The following is a 12,371-nucleotide window of genomic DNA, read 5'->3' as shown; positions in this document are numbered from 1 at the left end:
ACCCCGATCCCCGACCCTGAACCTCGACTCCACCATATCCCCGTAGTATTTGTGTAAATTATACATAAATGCTTTTGATATAATATTTTTAACTTACTAAACAAATACCAGAAAATCATTTTCCTTCCTACCAAGAATGTAAAATATCTCTAATTTTTACATTAGCTAAAATGTCTAGAAAACATCTTTTCTAATATAACTTCCCTGCCTTGCATAGGTAAATCATTTTCTAAGCTCCCAATTTTAGTGGAGGAAAAATAATATTTATTAGCAATTCCTATTATTTATGTCAAATATGTAGTGTATACTCCCTCTGTCCAGTTTATGTAAATTTATTTTCTTTTTGGTCCGTTCCAAAAAGAATAACTCATTTCTAAATTTGGAAACAATTTAGCTTAAACTTCCAATTCTACTCTTAATGAGAAACTTTTATAACCACACAAATACTCTGGACCTCTTTTAAACTTGTTTAGGACCACAAATTCTAAAAATCTTCATTTTTTCTTAAACTTTGTGACCAATCAAACATGTTCACATAAATTAAATTAGAACGGAGGGAGTATATGTATTCTACAATATGTTTGATTATCCATCAAATAAGAATCTCTTATATGTTCTGTCAGAAGTAATATTTCTAAAACTTCTTAGCCTTTTCTGCGAGTTATTTCACTCGCACATTTGAGGAAGCATGTCATAATTGAAAATTACTTTTAAGACTAGAAAATTATTTTCTTTGTCGACAAAATATTAGAAAATATTTTTCCTAACTCACATACAAAACATCAAAAAAAGTATATAAAAAAACCACTTATTTTCAGAAAGAAGACATTTTCTAGGATGACTTTGACGATGATCAGAGTGCATAGGAAAAAGCACATAGAAACAACTGGAGGCCACGATTTTGCTAGGAAAGGAGGAAGCATATAGGTAATATATGAACTCAAACAGAAATGAACCAAAATTCCAGTACAATGCCCTACTTAATAGTAGTTCACAAAGTAAACTCAAGATAGCTAGTCCATTACACTCTTGAGAATATTTTGACAAAAAAAGAGGCAACTTAAGATCTTGGCTTCTCCTTCTTCTCCTTGAAGAGAGCTAGGAGAGAGACACCAGAAACCTTCACCACCTTGAACCGGACCCCGGGAATATCTCCCACAGCATGACCTTTCCGACCAAATCCCGCAATCAACACTTCATCCTGCAATATCAAAGATCTAACTTAGCACACGGCGAAACTGAAACCACTATTCACTTAAGTGAATCAAAAATACTTGAAAGCAGAAGACTCACATTTTCTTCGATATAGTTCAAGCAACCATCGTTAGGGACAAAAGCAGCAATCTTCTTCCCATTTTTTATGAGCTGGACCCTAGCACATTTACGAATAGCAGAGTTGGGCTGCTTAGCCTCAATTCCTCTGCGAACGCATTTGAGCAACTTGATAGGTTAGATACAATTTACATGTTTGACGAATAACATAAGCAGTAAAACTAGTGTCAAGATAAGCCTACATCTTCTCAAGCACAATTCCTTTGGCATGGGAAGATCCGGCAAATGGCTTCTTCCATTCATTACCAAGATGCGACTTCTTGTAAGATTTGTCAGCCCACCTTTGTCTTCTGCGGTGGGACTTCAGCTTGCGTCCAGCTCCCATTCCACGTGTCTTCCTGTAGTCAGGAGTCATTTAGTAGAAATACACTGCCTATGCTTCCCACTACGTTGTTACTCAACATTTGGATGACAAATTTTATGAAACTGTATCAGAAATGAAGTTCATAGACAGTTATCTTCTTCTTATACCCAAAGTCATGAGAGCAGCTTAGAACTTGATCCTCTTAATTCGAGAAGCACATCAAATCTCAATCAGTTAACTCATGGCACTATAAGATGCTCCTAATTTTTGTTCAAGAACTCACTGACAATTTCTATTTTCATCTCCCATTTCATCACATAAAACTGCTTTGAGCAACAAGAAAGTAAATCATCAAATTTCTGCTAAATCATCCGCCATGAGCTCCTGCACACATCCATCACACATAAACTTCCTTTTGATAAGGGTGGTGTCCAGGCAAGCTTGAGCAGCACCCAACCATTCCACCGGGTACCTCCGCCCTTTCACCAGATCCATCATACATAAAATTTCCATGTCCAAATCAATTAACCACACCTCAATCCTAAACTAGTTGGAGTCACCTATATAAATCCATTCTATCCATTCCCCCTCTATTTTAGGTCTATTTAGTTCAGCCATTACAAATTACAACTATTATCTGCTTATAGCTAATCATATTAACTCAATTTCTCAAAATCCAGCAACTTGCTAGATCAAATAAAAACATTCCCTAAGATTAACTAACAAAGAAGATATAAAAAAGTTTTTTTTTGTGTGTCTCCAGTCTACTCCTACAATAGCATCATTTGAACATGACACACAATTATATCGGAGCTAAGAATTTCAATTAAAAAAAAGCGCTAAATTTGAAAATGCTTCACAAGAGAAATAATGTACAAGTTATAAAATTGAAAATAGGAAATACAGAGCTTAGTTTATACCCCATGATTGCAGAGTGAAGAGGATTCCGACTTCAGACTAGGGTTTGAGAGGTTGAAGGAGAAAGGAGTCAGCCGCCTAGCAAAACCCTAATATAAGAAAAAACATTTTATAAGGGGCCGTTGGGTGTTTATATACAAGAGGGCTGGATTCTGGGCTTCTTGGAATTGGGTTGTATTGATTGGGCTGGTTAAATTCCTGTCAGAATGGCATGGCATAGCATTTTTACTGAATAATAGGTGTGTTTCCAAAATTATTGAACTCCAACATAATATGTTGGAATTTTTCTAGATTTTAAGGGTATTTTTATTCAGATTTTAATTTTTGCATAAAAAAGTAGCTAAAAATTGATTAATATTAAAACTATGACTAATTTTCAAATAACAGTTGTAAATCTGGCTATTTCTTATTTTTATCCTATATTCCTTGGATCGTATATTTAGGCCCAATCTAGGTTTAAAATATTTTATTATTTCTTTTTTCTTTCTTCCTTGTATTTTTATTTTGTTCATAGCGGATCCAAGAACTTAATTTTATGGGTTAAAATTTTAGTTTATGGATTAATAAGTTAATTTATATAGATATTCTAATGAATTTGCAAGGTATATCCACGGTTCGTATCGAAAGTCTCGTTCCTATAATGTTACATTTGCCTCTGATTTTGTTAAAATAAATTGAATTATTTGTCATTTGTTTAGAAATTGTCAATATTTCTCTTTTTATTTTTTAAGATCCTTGTAATTGGTACTATATTTAATATTGATTTATGCTTGAAAGTTTCTTAGTTAACAAGGATTTAACCAATAATTAGTAATAGCAATTAGCCCTGAGTTGCAGCATGATCTAGTAACTTGACTTAAGTCTCATATCATAAACACACATAGAACTTATTCAATCCAAAGTATTTGAAGAAAAAATCCAATCAAGTAGACCTATAAATACTTACTTCCATTATGCAAATGCATCTACGAAATATATATATATATATATATATATATATATATATATACACACACATACACATACACATACACATCTTCAGCTTACCGAAAACATGACCCTTGATAGGAGGGGAATAGAAGCCGAAAATCAGGGTTGTAAGTTAGTAAGTAGTCGTACATCTCTCCTTTCCATAATAGTAGTAGTAGTAGTAGTGTTTTGCATTCTCTTATTCTTGGACTTAAGAGTACTATATGTTGTTTCTTTTGCTTCAGCTATCTCACTCTCTTACTAGTGTGTTGCTTCTTTTCCTTTCCATGCTTTTTTCGAGTCGAGAGACTATCGAAAACAGTCTCTCTGCCTTCACAAGGTATGGGTAAGATTTGCATACACTACCTTCTCCGGGCTTTGTTTACCACCTTTTTTTTTCATTCCTTTTCTTTTAATGGCTCCAATCTTTGACATAATAAAGATAGATACAAATGCCATCTTTAACATGAAAATCTTGAAGCAACAATAAAGCAAATTCTACCATTAATCATCCCTCTTAGGTTCATTAAACTTGCAAGAAATAGTTGGAAAATACAACAGCCTGTCTCTGAAAATACCAATTGCCATACAAACTGAATTTTCAAAAGAAGAGATTAAGCTCTTACTATTTCCCAAGCAAACCTACCAATATAGGCAGGTGAGATCATACAAAGATCATCAATTTCCAAACAGCTATACAAAAATCTGCAAAAGAGATTCGTTCCACGAAGCCATCAGCTCAGCTACAGTCCTGAGAAGGAAAGTAGTAGATTTATTAACAAATACTGAAAAATGTTTCCTCGATTAAGATTACTGGAGAAATGAAGCAATGATCATGCGAAAGCAACCTGCACGATACGAGGCATTATTTACTTCTGGCCCTTTTTCAATAAAACACCAATTCTCTTCAACATGTTGTTATTCTTCTTCTTTGGCGAGTCATCTTCCAAGTCGTCCAAAAGTGGAGAACCAAGCTTTCCGCCTATAGTGTGGTAGTCTAAAGAACCTGTTCTCTCGACATATTTCCCGTTATTTCCAGTTGTAAGCATTGATGCAGCTGCTTCAGCAGCCTTTCTCCATTGATCACATTGCACTTTTAACCTCCTCAGCTCGGTTTCCATCTCTGAGTTTGCAGTCTGTGCGGCATCCAACTCCTCAGTGACCCGTGCTACCTTTCTACTGCTTCTATCTGCTTCCTCAGTCAAATCTCCCAGCTTTATCAAAGCCTCTCTTTCTGCAGTTTTCGCTGCTTCTACTGAGGCAAGTGCCTCGCCGCTCATTTTGGTACTCTCTGATTCCCTCTTTCCGATCTCTGACTTCAGCAGCTCATTTTCCTCCAAAAGACTCTGTAGCTCATTCTCTTTGTCTATAATAAATTTCCTCTTAGATCTCCCAAAATTGACTCAGATTTCGTCAGTTGAGCAGCTAATTCAAACTCTTTATCAGCTGACTGCATTTGCTCGACATGCAGACTTAGCCCCTTATTCTCATCTGAAATGTGTTGCAGTTCAGCTTCTTTGTTCATCAGTTTTTCCTTTAGCTCTTGCACTTCAGATTTTGCTTCATTTAATTTTGCCTCCCATTCGGCATCCCTCTGAGTCAATTCGGATTTTGTGCGCTCCACTAGCTCGTAAGCACTTCTTATCCGCAAGGTGCTCTGTATGTATTCTTCCTGATACTTTCTCTCAGAAGCCTCCAAAGCAGCTCTTAATTGAAATACCTCGACTTGTATATTACTCAGCTCAATTTTTAGTTCATCAGCTTCCACATTTACGCTGTTTCCTTCTGAAGCTACAGAACTTTCTGAAGACTGGAGTTTGCTGACAAGTTCCTCCAAAGATGCCACTCGATCCTTTGATTTTTCCAACTCCAAAGACAAGGTTCTGCAGACGTCCATCGCTTTCAGACCTTCAGAACGTAGAGTATCCTCTGTCATTTTGGCCACTTCAAGCTGCATTTGAGCTTTGCTCACTTCTTCAAGTGAACAAGCCTCGGATTCCTTGCTATCATTAAGCTGATTTCTCAATTTCTCAGCCAATGTAAGGGTTTCCGTAAGTTCAACCCTTAAGCTTTGAATCTCAGCGTGAGCGGACTCAGCATGATGAGCTTGAGTGGCTTCAGAATCTGCCACTCGGTCCAGCTGAATTTTAAGTTTCTGAATTTCATTCAAGGCAGATGCCAAAGCAGCAGAGTCCAACTCATGCTGCTTCTGGATAGCCTCAAGCTCGGATTCCCATGCTCGGTCTCGATCCTGTGAGATCTTGCGCAACTCCAGCAGTCGAGCTTCCTCTGAATGTGAGAGCTCAAGTAGCTGCTTCTTGGAATCCTCGAGCTTTTCTGACATAACGGCGAGCTGCTTTTTGGCTTCATCAGCATCCTGTTGAGCCCTTTTCTTCAATGATTCAGATGAACTGAGCTGGTCCTTAGCCTTCTTCAGCTCCTCTTGGAGTTGAGCAAGCTGAGTTTCCAAGTCGGACACTTTGCCTGGACGCTTCTTCTGTATTGCACAAAATAAGAGCAATGAGCATCACACTAAAATTAGGTACCTTTAAGTAGGAAAAGAACAAAAGATTAGGAACAGCAACAAGGGCAACCCGGTGCACTAAGCTCCCGCTATGCGCGGGGTCCGGGGAAGGCCGGACCACAAGGGTCTATTATACGCAATCTTACCCTGCATTTCTGCAAGAGACTGTTTCCACGGTTCGAACCCGTGACTTCCTGGTTTCTAGCAAATACTGTGAGTGCCTTGAACTAACAAGTAACTGTGCAAGACAGTTTCTTCACTGACAACAGCGACATATATGGGAAGGCATCGTGCGTCAGAAACAAAGGGTTGTGCACTTACCGAAAGAAGATAACAACCTCAATCACTTTCAGCGAATGTAATATGTTAAATCAAGAATGGACATGATAACGACTAGTCTTTTTAGCATGAACGACGAGCAAGGATCAAAAGCTTAATGAGAGGACATATTTTACCTAAATCCTAGTTGACATAACTATTTGTAGACCTTCAAATAAAAGCTTTTTTTCTCTTTGAGTAAGACCATACATTTTTCTTTGAGGATGGAACAGGAGTAATACCATACATATTGTGACAGAAAGGAAACAATTTTAGTTGTACCAATTAGTCAGAAAAGCCATTTAAGAAATTTTGACATTCATTTTGACATTCCAAGCATAGTCATAAAAGCCAATTGAGATGTACTGAATATCCAAGCTTAACACATAACTCAATTACCTCTATCACTGGACTCCAAGCTTAACACATAACTCAATTACCTCCATCACTGGACTCCGAGGCGACCGGCGACCAACAACTTTCGGACTCCTGTCTTTAGGTGTCCTGCTTGCTGGATTTGGAGATGAAACAGAATCAGCATCTGAACCCGGAGTCTTGAGTTTTCGAGTTGTCTTTGGTGTAGCAGGAGATGTCCTTTGTGGCACCTCCACAGAAACAGTTCTTCAACAACACGGAAGAAGATGAATGAGATAGTCAAACAACTAGTGCAGATAATAACGCTATGCGTGGGGTCCGGGGAAGGGTCGGAGCACAAGGGTCTGTTGTATGCAACCTTACCCTGTATTTCTACAAGAGGCTGTTTCCAGGGCTCGAACCCATGACCTCCTGGTCACATGGCAACAACTTTACCAGTTACGCCAAGGCTCCCGTTCAAAGATTAGTATCAAATTTTATTTTAAAATGTATATCAATTCTCCTTTTTTGCACAGTAATTGTTTTGGCAAAAGCTTTACTACCGGCTTCTTTTAGAGCACAATCAGTCTTCAAAGATGTTCCATTTGTATTACCAATATGTTACAGAAGTTTACATGTGATATTTTTCAAGATGATCACCCATTTTTATGATAGATGCGATATCAGACTATAACATAATGCTTTAACTTCCTTCTTACTGGGAACAAATGCACTAAACTAGAAGGCAATAATTGAATCTGAAAACCTATAGATGATAAATTATTTTGCTAAAACACTCTTGAACTCTTAAATTTATCTACATTTATCAAATGAATAACAAAACCAATGTTCCGGTCTCATGAAGAGAGAGGAAAATTAAAAAAAGAGCGCCCGGTGTACAAAGTATCCGATGTCCACGCAGGGTCCGAGGAAGGGCCATACCCCAAGGGGTGTAATGTAGGCAGCCTACAGCCCTACCTGATGCAAGCATCAGTGTCGGATTCCACGGCTCGAACTCGTGATCTATAGGTCAAATGAAGACAACTTGACCGTTGTTCCAAGATTTCCCTTCAAGAGAGAGGAAAATACGAAAGGAAAAAAAAAGGCAAGGGTTGAATTATCTGCAAGAGATCAATAGATGCAAAATAGAAGGTCATAAACAACAACATGAATGAATTAGAAATAGTAATACCTGGATTTTGGTGTCTGCATATTAATTTACTCTCAGCAGTAAATGTAGAAATGAGAAACTAAATGAGCTTTGTACTAAAGGCCACCTGACCTACAACATTCAGAGGATTCCTTAGCTGAGAAAGAAATTGTAATGTATGACATATGCAAAAGACAAATAAGGGTTCATGACTAATCTGTAAATTTTAATCCACATTCAAATTTGGAAATCAAATTAAACAAACAACACTGTCCCTTCAAAGAAACTCCAGATAAACTACCTCCACTCCACCAACCAAACCTACAATGGAAAAAGAAGAAACCAAAAAAAGGACCCAAAAAAAAAAAAAGCAACTCGGTGCACTAAGCTCATGCTACGTGCGGGGTCTGGGAAAGGGCCGGACCACAAGGGTCTATTGTACGCAGCCTTATCCTGCATTTCTGCAAGAAGCTGTTTCCGCGAATCGAACTCGTGACATTCCAGTCACATGGCAACAACTTTACCAGTTACATCAAGGCTCTTTAAAAAAAACACAATGGAGAAAAGTGAAAAAGAAAAGTTGCAATCAAATATCATTACTTAAGCCACGTATCACACTTTTTTTCTTTTTCTTTATCTTTACTCCTGTTCTCACACTGTATAAAAATAACATCTTTGGGACAACATTGAACATAATAAAATGACATTTGAAACCACATTTCAACAAATATCTCAAAAGCGAACATGAAACCAATGACTTTTTTGAGACACAATCAGATGAAATGATTCCCAAACTTAGGAATCTTTCTTATTTTATATTTCTTGAACTAACGAAACCTTAGACAAAAAGATAGAAATAAACCAAAAAAACACAAACAAGGAAACAGTAAAGGAAAAACATTTCTTTTTTAACTAAACAACATTAGTACAAGGATAAAGCAGGAAAGACAACTGAGAACCCGTGAAGATACCAAAAAAGACAACAAATGCAACAGCAAAACAGGACCATTTAACTCAACTCCAAAGCAGAATATTCATGTTTTCAAAAAGAAAAGAGTTAGTTGGGCTTTGGGTACTTAATCATTTTCATAAACTAAGCTTCAACTTTTCATGTTTGACTGAGGTTATATAGATCTAAAGAAACTACAAACACTTCAATTTAAACCATTTGAATTTGCGGAAACAGCCTCTCTCCAGTTCAAGGGTCGGAGTAAGGTTGCGTACATACCATTCTCTCCGTACAACACTCGTGGGATTACACAGATTTGTTGTTGTTGTTGAAGCCAAAAACTCAACCCACATTGTAAAACAAAACCAATATTTCCTCAAAGATAGAAACTTTATCAAAAAAGAAAACAACCCACATGAGAAATCAATGCTCTAAGCAAATACAGCTCTCCAGACCTCAGTCTGCTTTTGTTGTTGAAGCCAAAAACTCAACCCACATTGTAAAACAAAACTAATATTTCCTCAAAGATAAAAACTTCATCAAAAAAGAAAACAACCCACATAAGAAATCAATAGCCTAAGCAAATATAGCTACATTAAACCCATGAATACATCAAAAAGATTCAAACTTTAATAAAAGAACAACAATAACACATGTAAATATTGAACATTCTTAGATAAACCAGAAAGATAAACTCAAGTTTTCTTGTGAAAATACAAACCAGCAGCTAATAAAAAATTTTGCAGAAAGAAAAAGAAAAACTCACTCAAGCTCCAAGAAGAAGAAGAAGAAGCCTAGAAAGAGGAGAAAGAAAGTGAGGTGAAGAGCTCGAGGGGTTAGCTTATTTTTTGCATACAATAAGCCCTGAGAAAGAGAGCAGTAGCTTCAACTCAGCTGTATGCTGTTTCCCAAGACACACAACTCTGTTTATTTTTTCCTCTCTTCTTTCTCTTCCTCTATGTAGTTTTGTTTTTGTTAGTTAGGACTTAGGAACCAAACAAGAAATACTCTTTCCATATCAATTTATTTCATGCACTTTATTTTTTAGTTTATCACAAAAAAAATGATATTTTGTGGTCTCAATTTAAATTTAAATTTCTTATTTTATTTTTAATTGAGCATTTATAATCACACAAACATCAAAGTAATTCACGTAATTATAGATAATTTAATTTTAAAGTAATTTTTAATTTTATAGTGTATTTTAAATAGTAAATTACAAAAAAAAACTTTAAAAAAATTTGTGCTTAGTCAAATAAGAAAAAGGGATAAAAAAGAAGAATTAATCTAAATAATCGTCAATCTAACCGCTTAAATTAAAAATAATATATACTCTCTCCGTTCTAATTTATGTGAACATGTTTGATTGGGCACGAAATTTAAGAAAAATAAATTTTTTTGGAATTTGTGGTCCTAAACAATTCAAAAAGAGGCCCAGAGTATTTGTGTGGTTATAAAAGTTTCTCATTAAGGGTAAAATTATAAGTTTAAGCAAAATTGTTTCCAAATTTATAAAGGGATTATTCTTTTTGAAACGGATCAAAAAGGAAATAGGTTCACATAAACTAGAACGGAGATAGTAATATATATATATATATATATATATATATATATATATATATATATATATATATATATAATTGTATATAATTAACCAGAAAAAATAAATAATAAATTTATTTGGTTATTTATGTAAAGATGTGCTGGAGAAATTTAATGCTCACGCTCGAGAAACACGCGCTTGGCAACGCTCTACTGGATGTGATGGGGCCCACAAGGAACAGGTGAGTTAATGAGTCCGCTCCTGCTTCCTGAAATTTCCAATGTCTTTTACCAAACCAAACACAGATTGAATAGATTCCCTCTTGTTTTCTATTCCCTTTGACAGTAACTCTACTTTCAAATTGTTTTGCTTATTTTGTACTTTGTTGGTCAAGAAAACTATATTTGGTCTATTTAAAATTTAAATTGACAGTGACAAGTGTGTATACGTACACATGGAAGATTCGATTTTATAATTTATTATGAATGTTATTTTTAGTATAATAATCAAATTTATCAAAAATTAATAAAAAATAATATAAGAGATTTCTAAAAACAACATAATAAGCTTTTGACAAGTGAGGGTTGCTCGGTTGGTAAAACACCTCCACCCACGATCGTTAGGTCCTGAGTTCGAGTCACGCTGGTGGTGAAGTGTGGAAACACTATAAATCCTCCTAATTTGGGAGAGAATTTTTTTTAAAAAAAACATAATAAGTTTTTAAAAGGACAATTTCTTCTAATACCAGACTATTATTATAATTAATGGACCAAAGAATTGTAATGGATGCATAATATCCCTCCATTTTTGATTAACAGTATCGAACCTACAAATAAAAATTTTAATAAAAAATACTTCCCGCTTTAATGGACCATCGCGGCGCGAATATGATTAGCTGAGCCTCCAATATAAAATTGAATACTAGGTCAAAAACTCAAAATTCGATTAATTCATATTTGTGCCATAAAATGTCATTTTCAGGGGTCGTTTGGTTTAATGACAAGTTATTATGAAATTAGTTATACTGAGATTAATTATGTTAAAATTACTACTCCAACATCTGATATGTATAAGTTATTCTGGTATTATTTTTAATCACAAGATTAATAATCAAACAAGGAACAGGGCGATACAGAATTTTTATCCCAAAATTATTTTTGTTTATCCATCGTTATCGCAGTTCTAAATGCAATGCCTGTGGAAACTTGGCACCAAATTAACTAGGATAAAAATGACAACTTCTTTCCTCTCGTTCATTGAAGCAAATGTGACAACTTGGCATCCGAAAGTCCTACTATTGCAAACAACCAAATTAGCATAAAAATGACTGTCTAAAAAACATTAATGAAACATTTGCATGTGTAAACGACAATAATGTTTGTAAGTGTCTTATCAACTACTCTCTCGTCACTTTTGCTTTACATATTTTGACTTTTCACGTCCCTTAAAAAATAATAAATGAATTACATAATTTATCATGTTATTCATATTAATTAATGCATATTTTATTAAATTTGAGAAAATGATTTGAAATGGTAATAAATATTATGGGTAAAATAAGAAAAAATTTGTTGTCTTCTCTTGATATGCCTAAAGTACCAAGTAAAAGTAAACATCTATTCTTAATATACATATCAAGTAAAAGTGATATGAGGAAGTAATAAGTAGCTAGTTAAATTATGCTTAGCTTTTGGCTGTCCCAATATTAATAAATTGATTTGTTCAAAAGTTAATCGCATAATTGCTTGTTGCTTTCACTCTGAGTAAAGTTTAAGGATTTGATATCAACTTTTCTCTTATTTATTTCCTTTCCATCTTTATTTTTCTTTTACACTTTATTCTTGCAAATTTATTCACGAAGCATATTTCATGTGTTAACGAATTTGGATCCAACATGATTAACGTTTATCTTGAATAAAAACAAAATATTTATGTACACTGACACAAAATTATAAACTTATGACTCATATCTTTTATGCAGCTAGAGATTTTCGAATCATGTTTTAATTT

At 35.0% G+C, this 12,371-nt stretch overlaps 1 protein-coding gene and 1 pseudogene across 1 annotated transcript; both read right to left on the bottom strand.

Annotated features, from left to right (window-relative positions):
• Positions 1–899: 899 nt before the first annotated feature.
• Positions 900–2,663, bottom strand: LOC107816169 (small ribosomal subunit protein uS12). Its single transcript, XM_016641857.2, has 4 exons — positions 2,557–2,663; positions 1,515–1,670; positions 1,294–1,420; positions 900–1,201 (listed from the first exon to the last, which is right to left on the bottom strand). The coding sequence occupies exons 1-4, from the start codon at positions 2,559–2,561 to the stop codon at positions 1,061–1,063; spliced, it is 429 nt and encodes a 142-aa protein (XP_016497343.1). The 5' UTR covers positions 2,562–2,663; the 3' UTR covers positions 900–1,060.
• Positions 2,664–4,122: 1,459 nt separating this feature from the next.
• On the bottom strand, positions 4,123–9,763 carry LOC107816170 (interactor of constitutive active ROPs 2, chloroplastic-like; annotated as a pseudogene).
• Positions 9,764–12,371: the final 2,608 nt, after the last annotated feature.

This window comes from Nicotiana tabacum, chromosome 2 (genome assembly GCF_000715075.1).
Source record: "Nicotiana tabacum cultivar K326 chromosome 2, ASM71507v2, whole genome shotgun sequence".
Taxonomy (NCBI): Eukaryota; Viridiplantae; Streptophyta; class Magnoliopsida; order Solanales; family Solanaceae; genus Nicotiana; species Nicotiana tabacum.
This window is presented reverse-complemented; position numbering and strand designations above follow the sequence as displayed.

What these genes read in the sequence shown, in the direction of transcription:
- LOC107816169 (XM_016641857.2), bottom strand. An exon ending in GGAATTGTGCTTGAGAAGAT is followed by an intron (nt 1,421 to 1,514) that starts GTAGGCTTATCT and finishes ATGCGTTCGCAG; the next exon opens with AGGAATTGAGGCTAAGCAGC. An exon ending in TGAACTATATCGAAGAAAAT is followed by an intron (nt 1,202 to 1,293) that starts GTGAGTCTTCTG and finishes TTGATATTGCAG; the next exon opens with GATGAAGTGTTGATTGCGGG.